Source organism: Emys orbicularis, chromosome 13 (genome assembly GCF_028017835.1).
Source record: "Emys orbicularis isolate rEmyOrb1 chromosome 13, rEmyOrb1.hap1, whole genome shotgun sequence".
NCBI classification, from domain to species: Eukaryota; Metazoa; Chordata; order Testudines; family Emydidae; genus Emys; species Emys orbicularis.
Window position 1 is genome coordinate 23,705,085 of NC_088695.1, and position 19,678 is coordinate 23,724,762.

Here is a 19,678-nt window from a genome sequence, read left to right on the forward strand (position 1 = left end):
TGCTGCCCCATCCGCAGGTGCTGCCCTGCAGCTCCCATTGGCCATGGTTCCCAAAAAATGGGAGCTGCAGAGCCGGTGCTTGGGGTGGGGGCAGCGTGTGGAGCCCCCTGGCTTCCCCTACACATAGGAGCCAGATGAGGGACATGCCGCTGCTTCTGGGAGTTGTGCAGAGCTATGGCAGGCAGGCAGCCTGCCTTAGCCCAACTGCACTGCCGATTGGACTTTTAACGGCCTGGTCAGCAGTGCTGACCGGAACAGCCAGGATCCCTTTTCAACCAGGCGTTCTGGTTGAAAACTGGACACCTGGCAACCATAGCAACTAGGAATTTATATCCCAATTGTGTTCAGTGCTGCTTCTGCCTGACCTGATACTATAAAAAAAGGGGTTACGTTCACCTAGAGGCATAAGGTGACAGACTGCTGTTTTTGCTCCTGGACGGCATGAACCAGCCAGCCAGAGGGAGGAAGTAGGAAAATCAAGATCGAACATAACATAAAAGTACTACAGTTACTGCTGGGACTGTTCAAACAAGATAGCTAAGTGGAAGCAAGCAGCCATCTTGACTGACCTCATGCAAGCAGGCAAACAGCTTAGCTTGCACTGAGGGTCTATAGCCAGCAGAGGGAGCCCAAGTATAGCCAAAGGAGCATGCAAGCACACAGCCAATAGAGGGTGATCCAGCTCACACAGTTCAGGGGGAAAAAATCCCTATGGAAAAGGGGTGAAGTCCAAAAAGAGAACAGAGAAATGGCACCTTTTGTGGGCAATGTTAGTGAGTTTGATGAAAACCTCAAATCATGGGTGGTATAACTTGATATTTTTGAGCAATCTGTAACCTGCAACTCCATTCCAGAAGGGCAGAGTTTCAACCTTGCTGACAGTGACAAGTCCAAAGGCATACGAACTGCTGCATGACCTATAATCTCTAGCTGTACCTGGAACTGCCACGGACACTGCAATTACTCCAGCAACGCAGGAACATTTTTGTCCTACCCCGTTGATGATAGCAGGATGATATCAGTTCCATCAGCAACATGAGGGAAGTGGAGAATGAGTAGCACAGTTTGTTGCTGCTTCAAGGAAGTTATCAGAGCATTGTCAGTTTGGACAAACATTAAGTGATGCCCTGTGTGACCAATTAGTCTCTGGATTATGCAGTGGAGGAAGGTACTGATTGTATCAATGTTTATGTTCAAGAAGGCTGTTGAAGTAGAAGTTGCAGTGAAGACCTCAGAGAAGGTGTGTGAACCAAGTTTTCCTCCTGCATCGGTGCAACAGAAGACCAAAGGAACACAAAGAATTTCTGTGAGGGCCATTATGCACAAACTACACACTCTGAGAAGGATTGCTGGGCACCTCAGGTTATTGGCAGAAAGTGCCAGAAGAAAGGACATCTCACCGCGACCTGTCACACAATTCAGCGACCAGCAACACAGAGTAACTGTACATCCAAGAAGACACCTATGAAGACTGAACCTAAGAAAGGATTGAAATCAGGAATTCATAATGTGGAAAAAGACAAGAGCTGTAGTGACATTGACCAAGACCTAGCACTGCATGTGTTATCAGAAGCTGGATTTTGAGATGGTATCTAGGTTACACCCTTGATTGAAGGAGTTCCTAGAGGAATGGAGCTTGATACTGGAGCTGCTGTTTCACTGATTTCTGCCTATCACCAGACTTTGTCACAAGTTCCCCTGGAAGAAACCTCTGCAGTTTTGAGGATTTATACTGGAGAAAATTTAGTCCTAGAAGGAATACTCCAGGCAAAAATTCAGCTAGATGGACAATCAGTCATTTACCCTTGTATGTGATTAAAGGGAAGTGTCCACCATAATCTGGCAGACCTTGGCTTGTGATGCTCAAGGTGAATTGGACCGAGATCAAGGTGATCACAAAAGCACCTCAAAATCGTCAAGAAATACTGGACAGACATTCCAAAAATTTTTAAAAAGAACCTGGGTAGATGAGCAGAAGGTCACGGAAGCTCACTGTTAAGTCTGACACTCAGTTGAAATATTGCAAGCCCAGAGTTGTGCCTTATGCTCTGAAGCCTCTGGAGGAAGCTGATTTAGACCGTTCAGTGAACACTGGAATCTTGTCACTGGTTTCACACAGTGAGTGGGCTATACCCATCATACCAATGATCAAGAAGGATTTTTATTATAAATATTTGCATTGTAAAAAGATAAACAAAAGAAACAGTATTTCAATTCACCTCATACAAGTACTGTAATGCAATCTCTTTATCATTAAAGTTTAACTTAGAAATGTAGAATTATTATTATTATTATTATTATTATTATTTATTTATTACATAACTCCAGCTGAGTGAGGGGCAGAGAGGCTGGTGCAGGGAGGCTGAGCTTGCCAGGCCCCTGTTCTCCTTGGCAGTGTTTCTCAATTTTTTTGTGCTGGTGACCCCATTTGGACTTAAAAAAAATAGTGATGCCCCCCTATAAAAAATTGTGACCCCCCCATTTTCAGCCGCAGGGTGTTAGGGGGCTCAGGTAGGGGGCTTCAGTCCCACTGGGTGCAGGGCTCAGGGTTTCAGTCCTGCTGAAGGCAGGGGGCTCCAGGCTTCAGCCCCACTTGAGGCTTAGAGCTCTGGGCTTCATCCTGGCTCAGGGCTTCAGCCTACTCGGTATGCAGGGCTCCAGGCGTCAGCCCGGCTTGAGGCTCAGGGCTTCAGCCCTGCTCGGGCTCCAGGGTCCAGGCTCAGCTCCTCTCAGGGTGTGGGACTCGGGGCTTCAGCCCCCCCGCCACTACCTCTGGATGGCCAGGCTGGGGCTTCTATCACCCCACTACCCACAGAGCTCAAGGCTGGGGCTTCAGCCTCCCGCACCGCCTGAGGAGCTGTGGGCTGCAGCTTCAACCGCCTCCCCCTGCCTCCAACACCTCCCTCGCCGCCCAGAGGTATGTGATTAATACATTAAAAATTAACATGTTAATTTTGTTTTCAGTTAATTGCAGGCATTAACTGTGATTAATTGACAGCCCTAATTACAACCCATACTTGATGGGGACCACATCCTGAATTAATCCTTCCTTAACCCCCTTTTCTGGCCTTCAAAAAACCGCCCAACCTCTCCAAGCTCATCATCAGAAGCCAGTCCCCACAGACCAGGAAATACCAACTCAAAGTGGCACCAGACCTTGCCAGAACAACAGATGCAAAATGTGTAGACATATCTCCATTGCTACAATGATCAACACCCTCCACAACACACCTTTCAAGATCTTTGGGTCCTACACATGCCTATCACAACATGTGGTGTACCTCATGCAGTGCACTAGATGCCCCAATAACAACGATGTGGGTGAAATCAGATAATCACTATGTTCTCAAATGAACTCTCACAGAAAAAATAATAATAAAAGATTAAAACACCCTACCACCCATGGGCAAATACTTTTCACAAAACAATAACTCCATATCTGACCTCTCAGCCTCATCCTCAAAGGAAACCTTCACAGCACCTTCAAAAGATGAGCCTGGGAGATTAAATTCATAACTTTGCTAGACACTAAAAATCATGGACTGAATAGAGACACTAAATGTATGGCTTATTTTTTTTAGAACAATCTATAACCAACTAATCCCCCTCCCCAGCCTTTTTAATCTCTCCCCCCCTCCCCCCTCATGACTGGAGGGATGTTAACTGGCCACTTTCCCTTGAATGGTACCTTGAAATATGTGTTAACTATTTGTGCTTAACAATCTGTTCCAGGTTGTTTTTAGCTGACATTCTGAGTACATTTCCCAGACCTGAAGAGCTCTGTGTAAAGCTTCCGAAGAAGTGGGTTGTAGCCCACGAAAGCTTATGCTCTAATAAATTTGTTAGTCTCTAAGGTGCCACAAGTACTCCTGTTATTTTTGCGGATACAGACTAACACGGCTGCTACTCTGAAACTTGAAAGCTTGTCTCCTTCAGCAGCTGAAGTTGGTCAAATAAAATATATTACCTGCCTCTCTAATATCCTGGGACCAACACGGCTACAACAGAATTTCTGTATCTCTGCTTAGTTCACATTCATTTTTTTTCACTTTTTCCTTCTTGTTGTTTTTGTTTTTTCAGCCCTTCTTCCCAACATGATCTCAAGAAGAACTGGCCAAGTTGTCCTAGTAAATAATATCCAAGGAAAATTAGGAGTCCCATTTCGTGCTGCTTGTAAGTCATTACAAGACAAAATTTACATTGTAAAGTGTGAACTATATCTATGACATGAAGATTATGATATTAGCTCATTAAATATGCTAATTTGGAGTAGGGTTCAGCAAATCATCTCTATGATTCTGGGGTGAATAAATTGCAAAGAAGTGGCTAGTGTGGTATTGGGCTTTATTTATTTTTTTAATTTGTCATTATGTTCTGTGCAGTTGTTAATATAGTTTTTTAATTCACAACAACCATGGCCTTGGCCAACTGGGAAATATCAAATCAGGCCCAGATCCTGCAGTGGGTGGGCACGGAAATTAATGAGGCTTCCCATGGGTGCACATGCCTGCATCAGATTGCAGGACAGGGGCTGATGGCCCCACTAGTGTTATTGATAGAGTACATAAAAATACCCCAGAATCTATATGCTTCTGGAAATAACAGCAATGTATAGATCTGAGATAATAATACAACATTTACCAGAACCACATTTTAGTTAAATACTTATTACATACATTTCAAGATTAATTCTTATGAGGCAGTGAGGGGACAGAGGTAATGGGCTAGATCCCCAGCTGGTATAAATTGGCATAGTTCCACGGAAGCCAATAGAGCTACACTGATTTACACCTATTGAAGATCTGGCCCACTGTTTGGGAGGACTGTTGCCAAAAATTAGTTATAAGTCTTCTAAACCAGCTTTTCATAATTCTCCTCTTTCCTTCCAATAAATAATTATCCTCCACATTTGCTACTCAAATATATTTTACAAAAATCACTTGCATTATATTAGCCGTATGTTTCTTCAGAATCTAGTGGATCCAAGCGTATCTTTCAGGGTGCAATGTTTATAACTCAGGTATGACTGACAGATTAAGATACTCAAACCTTTGGTGACTGCTTTATTGTCTGCCCTAGTGTGGTGTGACAGGTAGGAAGCCTGGACAAGTATCAGGTTAAAATAATGTTAACTCTTTAGTAATCTGAATACACAGGGTTGGACCCTAAGTACTTGTGCCTGGGAAAGATAAGGACAGGAACCAGAAGAGGAAAGGGTCACAAAAGCCAAGAGCAAACAAGGGGTGAAGAAGGAGAGTGTGATCAGCAGTGTGGAATGCAGCTGAGAGGTCAGGGAGGATAAGGAATGAAGAGATGCCCTGAAAGTTCCCCAGGAAGCTGTTCTCAGAAACTTAGGCAAGAGCAGTTTAAGGGGAGTGGAGAGGGCTGAAGCCAGACTGGTGTTATCCTGGCTAGAGTTAGAGGACAGGAACTCCAAGAGACACATTCAAAGAGTCTGGAAGTGAAGGCTAAACTGGTGAGGGGGCAGCAGATAGGGAGGTGGGTGATGGTGGTGTTGAAGGGATGTTTTTGATGTGGGAAGACCAGATCATGGTGATATTGTGTGGGAGAGGAACTGAGAAGTTACTACCTAGTAACTGAGTAGTTAAGGAGGAGTATCAGGTGCTATACTGTTTGAGGAGTCTGATCTCTCTATGATCTTCATCTGTGCCTGCCTCCTCACTCTATGAGCACTTCCTTTCAGCTGCCAAGACGTAGACAAGGTCATCGCCTCTCTGAGGCCTGCTCTACACCTAAAAGGTAGATTGATTTAGCAGCAGCACTCAGAGCTCTGAATTTTTCACACTCCTGAGAGAAGTAGTTAAGCTTATCTAACCCCCAGTGTACACACTGCTTGGTCGACAGAAGAATTCCTTCATTGACCCAGCTACCACCTCTAAAGGGGTGGATTTACTACAGCAATGGAAAATCCCCTTCCTTCACTGTAGCAAGTGTCTACTCTACAGTGCAACAGTAGAGTAGTTGCAGCTGTGTTTGTAGCATAGACATGCCTTGAGTATTAGAACCATAAGTGAGAAGGTATTTGCAGTGCTTATGAATTTCCAGGTGTCCCATGTAGTGCATTAAACCCCCCTGCCAGACATATTCCTGAGATTCAGGGGCCATTACCAGCCAGGAAAGAGAAGCCACAGAGTGTCGTTTTTAGTCTTTGTGGCCTCATTGAAGAAATCATCATCTACATGGAATCAACAGGACTTCTAGCAACATGGGGTATCCCGTGTTGGAGATCCACAGCCAGGATCTGCTCAGCAGGTTTTCAAGGAGTCCTATATGTGACAGCAGAAGGTTCTCTATATCTTGGACTCTTGTAAAACATTCAATACTATACCACATGGGAAGATATTAGTTAAATGAAAGAAGATGGGGATCAGTATAAGAATTATAAGATGTGCAAGGAACTGGCTAAACAGGAGAGGACAATGGATTGTGCTGAAAGGAGAATAATCAGACTAGGGGGTGGCTACCAGTGGAGTTTCTCAAGGACTGGTCTTGGGACCAATCTTATTTAATATTTTTATTAATGACCTTTGGCACAAAAAGTAGGAGTGTACAATAAAATGTGCTGAAGATACAAAGAGGCATCATCAACACAGAGGAAGATTGGAATATACAGAAAGAACTGGATGGCCTTGAAGACCGGAGTAACAGAAATGGGAGGAAATTGAATAGTATGAAATGCAAGGTCATGCACTTAAGGTTTAACACTAAGAATTTCTGCTACAAGCTGAGCCAGTTGGAAGCAACAGAGGAGGAGAGAGACCTGCACGTTGTGGTTCATCACAGGATGACAATGAGCCTCCAATGTAATGTGGCTGCAGAAAATGCAAGTGCAATCCTGGGATATATCAAATGAGGGATTTCCAGTAGAAATAGAAAAGTATCAATGCCACTGCACAAGGCACTGGTAAAACCGCAATTGGAATATTGTGTACAATTCTGGTCACACATTCAAAAAAGATGAAATCAGATTGGAACAAGTGCAGAGAAGGGCTACTAGAATGATCAGGGGAACAGAGAACCTGTCTTATGAGTGGAGACTCACAGAGCTTGGCTTGGCTTGGCTTGTTTAGCCTAACACAAAGCAGGCTGAGAGGGGATCTGATTGCTCTCTAAAAATAGAGCTATGAAAACTATTTAAGCTAAAATAATATACCCATTTGTTCTTGTCACAAGAACAAATGGGTATAAACTGGTCAGGAACAAATTCAAACTGGAAATTAGAAGAAGGTTTCTAACCATCAGAGTGGTGAGGTTCTAGAATAGCCTCCCACTATGAGTTGTGGGGCAAACAACCTCATTAGTTTTAAGAGCAAGCTGGATACATTTATGAGTGCAGTTGTATGATGGGGGGAAGACTGGTTCAGCAGCCCTGGGGGTCCCATTTGGTTCATGTCTCATGTCCTAAAATCTCATGTTTCAGGGCTTCAGCTGGTCACTTGCAGGGGCCAGAAAGGGATTTTTTCCCCTCAGTGTATTCTGGTTCTGGAGGGCTTTTTTGTTTGTTTCTTTTTCTCCTTGCTCTCAAGCTTCAGGATGGCCATGTCTGGAGATGGGACATCAGATGGGGAAGGCCAGGGCCCTGAAGTGGCACTGAGAATTTTCTCTCTCAGATGCTTAGCTGGCTGGTTCTTGCTCACATTCTCAGGGTTTAACTGGATCATAATGGCCCCTTCTGGCCTTAAATTTCATTAATCTATGGTGATGAGCATCCCAACAAGCATCCTCATAAGACACAGATGTCATGGGTCATTCACCCAGAGCTGGGGACAGGAAGGAGCTTAGGCACTGTAAAGGGAGTAGTGATGGCTAAAGGAGTGACATCATGTGGGGAACCAAAACATGAGAACATTTGCTTCTGGAGTAACAAACCACTGGAGTCAGATCCTTGCCATTTGGATCTGTGCAATGGCAAAGGAAGAAGCCACCATTTGGCACCAGATACCTCATAGGAAGGAGATCCTGTGGGCCAGAGGGGCAGAAAGCCCTCACTGGAGTCTGGCTTGTTCACTGTGAACTCAGTAAATTCCTACATGCTGGTTGGGATTACATTACAAGTGGATGGGGTTCTAGTACAGGCAGGGTTGGATACAGGAGCAATGTTCTTCATGGAACCTTGCTCTCTTCAACAAAGAGTTCTGGTCCTCTTTCTAGGCTTGGAAGAGACAATTTCCCTTCCTTGGTACCAGCTTAACCAACACATTCATTTATAGCAATCTACAAAGAAGCAGGATGTGCAATCAGTTGGCCAGACTGGAGAGGTACCTATTTTCAAATTAACATATTAACACATTATGTTTGTGCAAAGTTAATTTATGTGGGTGTTTCCTCCCATTCACACACAAACACGCTCTCATGAGTAGGGTAGTGCTTTCAGTCTGGGTCAGTCTGGGTCAGAGCAGGGTATAGGCTAGAGCCTGGGTGCTGCTTTCACCTTGCAGTGAGGATGCAGGCTAATTCTCCAGTGTTGATAGTCTTCCAGTGTCTTCTCACAAGTCCCTGTGTGCTCAGAACAACACGCAAGTTTCCCCATAATTCACTTAAAGTGATTCAGCTGACTGCAACATTAAAGACCATTCTGTCCCCAGAAACACACAGAGAAGTGCAGCATCAGTGAGGACACAGTAATTTGGGTATGGTTTGCAGTGTGGCTGCTCCCGCCCTGACAAGGCTAATTGGGGTGCTCAGGCCCAAGTGCTGATCAACTAACTCTGCAGTGAAGACACCCCCTCTCTGGACAGCTCTGTTTGGCTCGGTTTCTGTCTTTCTTCGACTGTCCTACTAACACACATTGCTGAAGTATCATGAGCTCCAAAGGTTAAAAAATTATAGGTCAGATCCCAAAAAATCATGAAACTTTAAAAAAATGATTATATCAGATTTCTGGATCTGTCTTTTCCTTGTTGATTCCTTCCCCCATCCCAGTATGTGTGTGTGATAATTAGAGTTGCCAGCTGTGACATACCAGGATACAATCCAAATCAATGAGTAGCTGTGTCATCCCACCCTGTAATCCGGGGTGCCCTTTACTCTGCTTTGCTTTGCTGCTCCAACCTGGACTGCTCACAAACAGCCTCCAGCATGTAAGTCACTCCCAGCTACATCTGTGTGTGCTCCAGCCAGCCAGTCACACCTTGGCTCTTCCCAGCCTAGGTTATGCTGCAGGGCGACCCCAACACACTCCCAGGTTTAGGTTTTCCTCCAGAAATGTATGTTCTATACTGCCCAGCCCTCTACTGGACAGTACAAATATGTTAAGTCCCTTATTCGTTTAACAGAATAATATGCACACAATTTGTTACCCCAAATGAAGGTACCCAGATGCTTCAACTTGAACACACTGGATTAGATAAAATAGCAAAACAAGTTCATTAACTACAAAGAGCTAGATTTTAAGTAAGTATAAATAATGAGGCATTAAAGTCGGAAGTGGTTACAAGGAAAATAAAGATAAAACACGTACTGGTGCCTAACTTAATAAACTATGTTAGATTCAAAGCAAAGTTTTCTCATTACATGCTTTCAGCAGTCTTGCTGACCAAACTCATTAGGTCAGGACTCCCTCCCACCCCCAGAGTCCAACCGCCTCTTCCTTTGTCTATTCAGGTGCAGTGAATGTGATGGGCAGTGTGTGTGTGGGGGGGGGTGCCTTGGGTTGTTTGCATTTCCTTTTTATAGTTTCAGTCCCCTCTTCAAAAACATCCAGCTGAGAACCAGGAGCCAAAGAGTCTATGTGGAAGGACAGTCTCTACTGGTTTTTTTCACCTGTTTGAACTTCCTTTGTTTTCCTTTCTGCTTGATGACTGTTTCCTGCTTAAATGCAAATTAAGGCAAGCACACATTCCTTCCTTTATTTAGGACAGACCTGACTTCTGCCTGGGCAGGGCTGTGGGGTTTGGAACATGTGTTAATAACACCCGACAGGGGAATCTTATAATTTCACATACAATGTTGCCATACATATTTGACCAGGACAATACTGACCAGCCAATTATGATTTTTCAAATGATACCATACAAGGTGTAGGTCTGGCTTAACATAAGTGACTTGCCTCATTTCTAGGTGGGCATGACTGGAAAGGTGAATGGAAGGTTGAGTTATAAATGAGGGCTTGACAAACTGTATGCTAGAGTCAGGATAGTGCTAACTAAGATAAGCAGTAACACCCTGATGCTAGAGACAATGGACAAGATAAAACTGGAATGTAAAGATCAGGTTCCCTGTGAACAGCACATGGATAGAGCATGCTGTACAGGGATTGGTTCCTGCAAAGTAACCAATCCAATAAAAAATGTCTGATTTAATGTAAAGCAAATACAAGTAATGTGTTAATATATATAAAGGAAGAGGTTTTCTGTGTAACTTTGGATATGTGGTATGCCCTATATCCACCCCTACCTTCGAGTCTCATAAACACAGAGTAGCTTTGCTGTATGTCAAATAAAGGAACCTGAATGATGAAATCCAGAATAGAACTGAGTGTTTTGGATCCCAGAGAACTGGATGAAGTGTTCTCCCAGAACTGGAAAAGGGGTTCTGGATAAGCCAAGTGGAAAAGGTCTCAGAGGGAATCTCAACAAAAGGCATGCTTTGTATAAAGATTATTAGAATAGTGTGTAGGATGTAAATACAGGGGTGTATTCAGTCACACCAACTCTCCCAGATTTATTGAGGGAGGTGATTCTGTTCCCAGCAGCAGGAGCCCTCGCTGCTGTCTGATGGTGCAGAATATTCAGCTTTTCTTCAGACCCCCAAATCCCATGAATTAATTCTGTCTCTCCCACCCTGACACCTACCTAATCCCCAGCCCTGCCACTAATTATATGCCCCCACTGCATGTCAATGCTTGCCCAATGTCTGCACCCCCACCCTGCTCAGCAATTAATTCTGCTCCTCAGACTTCAAATCAATTCTGCCCCCATAGCTGACAGTCACCCAGGCCCAGCATCAGTCCTGTGCCCCCTCTAGCCTACACCTCTGCTTCTGCTGCAGCTCTTGGGGGATCTTCACAGCCTGCTTGCAGGCCTTGGAGGGTCAGCTGCAGTTGGCCCCTCTTCACTCCCCCTCCTCCTTTTCCCAGGCCTGGTATTGCAGGATTCGGGGACAGAAGAGCAGGGAGCAGAGTGACCCATTACATGGGGAGCTGCCCTGAACTGCTGGGATCTTTCTGCTCCTTCTCCCTGCTCTCCTACACAAAAGTATTCTCTGGCTCCCATGGCAGGGGGGAAAGTTCTGCCTGCCCCCTGCCCCTACTTCCTGAGCAGAGAAGCCAATCGGAGGTACAGGCTGGACTGGAAATGTGTGATGGCTGGTGTTTCTCAATAATGCTAGCTTAGCTCCAGCAGGGCTCAAAATTAGGTTATTCGATGAAATGGCCGGAGCTGGCAACTATTGATAACTCAGACACTGATTAACAGATTTCCTTGTAAATTCTTATAAAAATTATTCTGTATGCAAAGAATAAGCGATGTAAGTTTGGGGAGATACAATCTATTTACAACTTAGCTATGGAGTGATGCTCAGTGCTTTCATAACTGTGTCTGTATGATGTACTACTGGGTGTCCATTTCACCTACCCTCAATTGCAGAGTCAGGACCGGCTCCAGGCACCAGCTTGCCAAGCAGGTGCTTGGGGCGGCCACTCCGGAGAGGGGCGGCAGGTCCAGCTATTCGGCGGCAATTCGGCGGATGGTCCCTCACTCCCGCTCGGAGCGAAGGACCTCCCGCCGAATTGCCGCTGCAGATCGCGATCGCGATCGAGGCTTTTTTTTTTTTTTTTTTGGCTGCTTGGGGCGGCCAAAACTCTGGAGCCGGCCCTGTGCAGAGTGAATCTCTTCGATCGTTGACTTTGGTTTCCTCTCCTCTCTCTGGAAAACTGTTACCATGTGCAGGCAGAGTTACGAAGCAGAAATGTCAAGGTATGCATAAGTCAGTGTTTCTGCATTTTATAAGGCTGTTTCTCCTGTTGCTTTTCTCTTAGATGCTGCTTCTAAGCACGCTGCACAAGGATTTTTTGATTGTCTTAGAGCTGAAGTGGAAGAATTTGATGTTTGTATCAGCACCGTGAGTCCAACATTCATCCGTTCATACCATGTTCAACCAGAGCCTGGCAACTGGGAGGCCTCCATTTGGAAATGTAAGGTTCAAAGAACAAATGAGAGCCAAAGGAACGGTAGAAGTGGAGGATAGTGAGGTAGGGGGTGGGTGGATAGAAGGGAGACAAGAGGACCATGTTTTAAAGTGGATCAGAGCTGATCAAAATGCTCTGGAGAAATGTTGGTGCATGGCAGCAGAGTCCACACATTAGTGCAGGGTAGATTTGCATCCCAGCTTGCTGTGAACTAAGGGTATGTCTATCCAGCCTGTGGAAGTGAGCTTCTCAGCCCAGGTGGACAGCTCTAAAAATAGATGTATTGACAGCCCTTTGAAGTTGCAGTTTGGACCTGGGCTCTGAAGCCCACTCCCGTCCTTAGACAAACCATAAGTGTTCCTTGAGACAAGCCCCCAGAGAGAACAGATGATGGGGGCGGAATAAAAGAGAGATTGCATAAGTCATGTGAGCAGTGTAGGGAGAGGAGGGAGAAACAGGGGAGAGTGTAATGGAGTGTGTGAAAAGAAAGGTGCCAGGCAGAAAAGTGAAAGTGAGGGGGCTGTGATGGGGAAAGGAAGTGGAGATGGGGAAAGGTGTGATGGGAGCATGGAAGAGAAGGCCAGCAAGAAGGGCAGGTGAGGAAGGGAAGGACAGTGGAGAAGGAGTATAATTGGGGTATTGAGAAGAAACAGTGAATGAGTTCAGCTTGGGTGACAGAAAAGACCATGCAACTTTACTCACCATTCTGCCAGAGGAGTATTCGACTGGGAAAGCTTTTGCAGCCAGTTAATTTGATCCTGTATCGCCAACCCAAAGCACTGTTGGGTTGAAATCATGAAATCACCCTAGAAATCATGAGAATGACTTAAAAATCATAAGATTTTTTTAAGAGTACTAAATGTTGGGTCTGTTTCTTTACCATCTGGTCTCAGTCTTTAGTTTTCACTCAGTTCACCTTTTCAGGCTTTTCCTTATGTCAGGTGGGCTAAAAACTGGGTGTTTGGTGGTCTGTGTGAGAGATGAATTTGGTGGATCTGAGCACTGATGACTCAAGCTCCCCACTGTACTTTGCGTTAATGCGGGGGCTTCCAAACTTTTTGCCAATATGACCCCATTTTAGTGATTTATCCTCCTGGGACCACAGACAGCAAGGAAGATGCCATTTTGAAGAGCAAAATGGCATTCTCCACACAGTGTGTCTTCACATGCACTAAGGAGTCTGGTGGCACCTTAAAGACTAACAGATATATTTGGGCATAAGCTTTCGTGGGTAAAAACCTCACTTCTTCAGATGCTACCCCCTGATACTTGTTCACATGCACTGTTTTGTGTAGTCCGTTGGTTCGACAATGATGTTTTCATGCTATCTCTTTTTGTGGATTCTGGAGTGACTCTGAAGTCCAAAGTGTGACACGCATGCTCGTGAGCAGATCGGGCAGACAAAGTCATTGGTGAGTGTCTTGGTAGCTATAGTAGTGGTATGAAGCTTTTCCCTTGCAGCTGACAGTCAATTATTTCTGTCCTCTTCAAAGGCTTGGAAAGCTCTGAGTGTTGTGTGTCACCATGCTGATCTATTTGATCAGCCTTCTCTAGATCATCCGGTTTTATTGCACCAAAGTGTGTGCTGTTCTTGGTGCTATCCTTGTAGCACTTTCTGGGGTGGCCTTGATTCCGAAGTCTTTGTGCCAATTATCCATAGAAATTTTTTCTGGGGAATCGATGTTCAGGCATCCTAATGATGTGTCCAACCCAGCGTAGTTGGGCTTTTATCAGCATGGCCTCAATGCTTGTGGCATTTGATCTTTGGAGAGCCTGTGGGTTGGTAATTTTGTCATGCCAGCAGATCCCCATAATGGTGCGCAGAGTTTGCATATGGAAGGGCTCTAGCTGTTTGATATGACATTTGTATGGTGTCCAGGTCTCAGAGCCATAGAGGAGAGATGTGAGCACAAAAGTGTTGTAAAGTTTTATTTTTGTTGAGAGGGTTCTGTTGTGGGATTTCAGGACTTCGTTGCGTAGCTTTCCTAATGACTGAGAAACTTTCTGTATCCTGTTCATGATCTGTTTGTCAAGAGATCCATCATTGGAGATGTTGCTGTTGATACAGGTAAAATTGTCAACTTGCTTTAGTTGGGTTCCACTAATGGAGATGCTAGGGGATATGGCATGGAGTGATGAAGATGACTGATGCAACACCACAGTTTTCCCCAGGCTAATTGTGAGGCCAAACAATGTTGATGCTTCAGCGAAGCGATCTACGATACACTGGAGATCTCCATCTGTGGGTGCTAGGAGGGCACAATCATCCGCAAAGAGTGCTTCTCTTATTAGAAGACTGAACCGTCATGTCTGTATCTGATGTATATGCGTCTGTTGAGCCTGTTTGTAGCATGGTTGAGAACTTGAGTGAAGAAGAGATTGAATAATACCAGGGCAAGGACACAGCCTTGTTTGACTCCATTTGAAATGAGAAAGGAGACAGTAAGATCTCCATTAAAAAGTACCTGAGTTTGCATCCCCTCATGGAATAAATGAATGATCTTTACCAGTTTTGGTGGGCAACCAAATTTGCTGAGGATCATCCATAATCCTCCTCTGTTGACTGCATCAAATGCTTTTGTCAGATCAATGAAGATACTGAAGATACTGTTTTTCTACATGTTCAAATATATTGATTTCAATTGCAACACAATACAAAGTGTACAGTGCTCCCTTTATATTATTTTATTACAAATATTTGCACTGTAAAAAAGATAAATAAAAGAAATAGTAATTTTCAATTCACCTCATACAAGTACTGTAGTGCAATCTCTTTATCGTGAAAGTGCAACTTATAAATGTTGAATTATTGTTTTTTTTACATAACTGCACCCAAAACCAAAACAATGTAAAACTTTAGCACCTACAAGTCCACTCAGTCCTACTTCTTGTTCACCCAATCGCTAAGACAAACAAGTTTACATTTAGAGGAGATAAATGCCTTGCAATGCTGGCTACAAAAGTTATGTGCCAGATATGCTAAACATCCATATGCCCCTTCATGCTTCGGCCCCCATTCCAGAGGACATACTTCCATGCTGATGATGCTCATTAAAAAAAATGTGTTAATTACATTTGTGACTGAATTCCTTGGGGGAGAATTGTATGCCTCCTGCTCTGTGTTTTACCCTCATTCTGCCATATATTTCATGTTATAGCAGTCTCAGATGATGACACAGCACATGTTGTTCAATATAAGAACACTTTCACTGCAGATTTTACAAAACGCAAAGAAGACACCAATGTGAGATTTCTAAAGATAGCTACAGCACTCGACCCAAGGTTTAGGAATCTGAAGTGCCTTCCAAAATCTGAGAGAGACGAGGTGTGGAACATGCTGTCAGAAGTCTTAAAAGAGCAACACTTTGATGTAGAAACTACAGAACCCGAACCACCAAAAAGGAAAATCAACCTTCTGTTGGTGGCATCTGACACAGATGATGAAAATGAATGTGTATTTGTCTGCACTGCTTTGGATCGTTATTGAGCAGAACCCCCTATCAGCATGGAAGCATGTCCTCTGGAATGGTGATCAAAGCATGAAGGATCATATGAATGTTTATCATATCTGACACATAAATACCTTGCAACGGTAGCTACAACAGTGCCATGCAAATGCTTTTTCTCATTTTCCAGTGACATTGTAAATAAGAAGCTGGCAGCATTATCTCCCGTAAATGTAAATAAACTTGTTTGTCTGAGTGATTGGGTGAACAAGAAGTAGGACTGAGTGGACTTGTAGGCTCTAAAATTTTACATCGTTTTATTTTTGAGTACAGTTATGTAAAAATATAATAATTCAACATTTGTAAGTTGCACTTTTACGATAAAGATATGGCACTACAGTACTTGTACAAGGTGAATTGAAAAATACTATTTCTTTTGTTTTTCTTTTTTACAGTGCAAATTTTTGTAATAAAATAATACAAAGTAAGCACTGTATATTTTGTATTCTATGTTATAATTGAAATCAATATATTTGAACATGTAGAAAACATCCAAAATATTTAAATAAATGGTATTCTATTATTGATTAACAGTGCGATAAAAACTGCAATTGTGATTATTTTTTTAATCTCTCAATTAACTGTGATTAATTTTTTTAATCGTTTAACAGTCCTAATTCATAAACATATTCTCCTCCCCTCCCCCAAGTATCCCTCCACAATAATATCCCCCGATTGCCGGCTTCTTTTGATATTCACAATATATCACATAAAATGTATATTCAGAACTATGCATAAAACACCAAAGGCCTGACTCTGATCGCTCTCTCTTGGAATCAGAAGTAATTCCATTGACATCACAGAGCTCTATACAACAGGTACAAGGACATTCAGAACCAGGCTTTAATTCCTAACAAAGAAACAAAGACAAACATGTAGGGTTGTGTAGGGTGTGCATGTCTCCTGAGATGAGAGTGAATGCTCAGTGATTATTATGTGGCAGTGAGGAGTTACCTGGATACCTTAATTGCATTTCCAGACTTTCTAACAGTTTCTAAGGGGTTTTTCCTTAATTTACGGGAATTCTATAGCTCTAAGTGTAATATTTTTAGGTGCTGGTGCTGGTGGTGGCAACTGGTAAAGTTACCTGAACTCCATTGAAATATGCTTTTAACCTTCTTCTTAAACAAAGCTTCTTGTCTGAAAATTTCTTCAGGGTTTTAAAAACATTAAAGATGTGCTCAATGTTGGAAAGGCCTGTAGACTTTCCAATTCACACAAGGATTATGTGTATGGGAAAAAGGAAGCCAGGAGAAAGAGGGAACAGAAGGAGATCTTTTTAGAGGAGAGCTGTAAAACGATTAAATGAGCTGGGGATGGAGGGAGAGAGGAGGGGATGGGACAGATGGAGGGTGGGAGTGGGAGGAACTAGGGGTTCAGGAAGCAGGTTGGGGTCTTCTTAGCACTAATTCACAGCTGGTCTATCTGCTGCTCCATCGCTCCCCAGGTCTGCCTCAGTGCGGCTACACTTTTGTCCTGCTCCACACCATCTGGCTGCTGCTCACTCCTCTCTGGTCTGATTTACAGTCTTTTTCAGAAAGCTGGCATATGGCGTGCATCCAATGGAGGTTGCTGAGGAAGTTCTGTGCACAGTGAGCAGAAAGAAACAGGAGGTGTTTATGGCCAACGCCATCCCCAAGGCAGCTCTTTACATTCGCACTTTCTTTCCGGAATTGTTTTTTGCCATCATTGCATCTGGTGTTAAGGAAAAGCAGAGGGTAGAAGAGAAATGATTTTGTTCAGCTCTTTTTTCTGGTTGTGGCCTGAATAAAGTCTGTGTTTCAAGAGTGAGCATTTTCAGCTTCCCTTTCAGTGAACAATAAAGCTGCCAGTAAAGCCAGGTTGCTGCCAGACTACAGCAGGGAATAGCACAAATGCCTTTAAAGACTGCACCTCTCCCAGAGCCCGTGACTAAGATAAAGTGGTTCTGTTATTTGTATTAAAGTAGCACCTAAGGCCCCACTGTGCTGCATGGACACAGAGTGAGAGACAGCCCCTGCTCCAGATAGCGGACAGTCTATAACTAGACAAGACAGACAGAGGGTGGAGGGAAGAGTGCTAACCCCTGCTGGGGCTCCCCCGAGACCTCGTCCACTCATTTTCCCAAGTACTCAGTTCAACTCCAGGCATTGTCACTCAGGTATTTTTATTTGGCATCCAGCAATGCTAGGCTGAGTTGATCAGACTCATACCCAGTGGGATGGATGCAGGGTATATCAGTTCCAAAGTTACACAGAAACCCTTTCACTTTATATTCATTATACATCTCATTGCATTTACTATACATTGCATTACATGTTTTTGGATTGGCTTGGTTACTTTGCAGGAACCAATCCCTGTGCAGCATGTTCTGTTCCCAGCTATGGTGAGTACAGCCTGAGGGCCCGGGGGCGAGTTGGGGGATAGCTCATGGGCATGAATATATGTGTATAGGGCAATTGAACTGGATACTGGCACCATTTTCCAGAGGCAGTGGTGATTTTAGTTAATATCGCACTCCGGAGGGTAACAGAGACTGAAACGGAACAGCTCCTGCAGGTGTCTGGCTGCAGACCAGGGCTGTATGATGCTAGCCTGTGTGCTGCAATGCTGAAGTAATCACTGAGTGATGTGGGAAAGTGTCCTACCATAGTGGAAGAAATAAAGCATCCCTCCCCAGAAACATTTGACAAAGGATTTCAGACCTCCTCCAGGAAGGTTTCATTGAGATCTTAATGGACGATTCATGGGACATCCTGATGCACATAAACAAACTGTTCCGCATGGCCCCCTCTTTCTAACTCAATAGGGGAATGAGAAGCAGATAGCAACTCTACCTCTATTGGTTGTTTCACTACCTCTTCTAGCTTCAGAGTAATCAACATATGTGTCCTGCTACTTTGGGAGTTCCATCCCTGCAATTTCAAAGCAAACTGAATACTTATCAGAGGTTCCTTCCCCTGCATCAGGCTCACCCATGCTGGACCATAGGGACAGGCTGGACTGCCCAGGAGTCAAAAACAGGTCCGGGCTCACTGCAGCACTGGATTCCCCTGGTCACCTGTCCCCCATACTCTTCCTCCTGTTCCACCTCCTCCTTGCTGTTCACATGACTCATGCTCCCCCAAAGTGTCCACAGGGCTCTTGGGGGTGGTGGTTGGGATCTCTTTGTTCTTCTGTAATTTTGCCTTGTCAGTTGCTACCATGATCTTTTGAACCTGTAAAATCTGCATCTGAACCCAGGCTTCTGACAGGGCCGTTGTAACCAGATGGACTGGAACCATATCAGTTATATCCTCCCACAATCTCATTGTCCTTCCCATTAAGGCCTAGCAAGGGGGAAATCCTGTGGATTTGCATTCCTTAGGTTTGATGTGCCATGTATCAGTGGTAATACTTCATTCCAGTTGCTGCCTGTTGCAATTTTTTTTTTTTTTTGATTTGATGGTTCTATTCATTTGCTTAACCTGTCCTGCTGCTGCTGGATGACAAGGAATGTGAAACTTTTGATCACTGACCAGCAGGTTGCACAGTTCTTTGACAACTGACTCCACAAATCCACTCCCATTGTTGGAGTCAATAGCTTTAAGCACCCCCTATCTGCAGAACAGATAGTACCTCAATTGCTTTGCTGACAGTCATCTCTAACCATGCCTCCACTACCTGAACTGGATGTATGGATTCCTTATGTTCATGTGACTGCCTCTGGGGCAGTGAGTCCTCTCCTACAAGTAAAATGTAGGTGTGCACTTGACAATATTCCAGTTTGAACTTGGAAACCTCCAAAAAGGTCTCCACTAATTGGGGTACCCATGCAGACATATCCTGCCCATTTTGTACAGGTATTTTCTGTGCATTTTAAATTGATTCCACAATTGCAGCAATGGGCATGACACATCCTTCCTCATTCCCCCAAAGCATTGTTAGCCAAATCCACCACTAATTTCATTTCCACTATAACCTACTTACAACCTCCAAGCAGACAGATCAGAAAGACAGCCTCCAAGCAGCATGTTACTGCCACAAGGGGTGATTGTTTTAATGG

General features: G+C 44.0%; 1 protein-coding gene across 1 annotated transcript in view; it reads left to right on the forward strand.

Moving 5' to 3' along the window:
- DHRS7C (dehydrogenase/reductase 7C) overlaps positions 1–17,387 on the forward strand; it is a 38,206-nt gene extending 20,819 nt beyond the window's left edge. The window contains 3 exon segments of the mRNA XM_065416119.1: positions 4,081–4,173; positions 11,999–12,154; positions 17,182–17,387. Coding sequence (XP_065272191.1) covers positions 4,081–4,173; positions 11,999–12,154; positions 17,182–17,387 — 455 coding nt within the window.
- Positions 17,388–19,678: the final 2,291 nt, after the last annotated feature.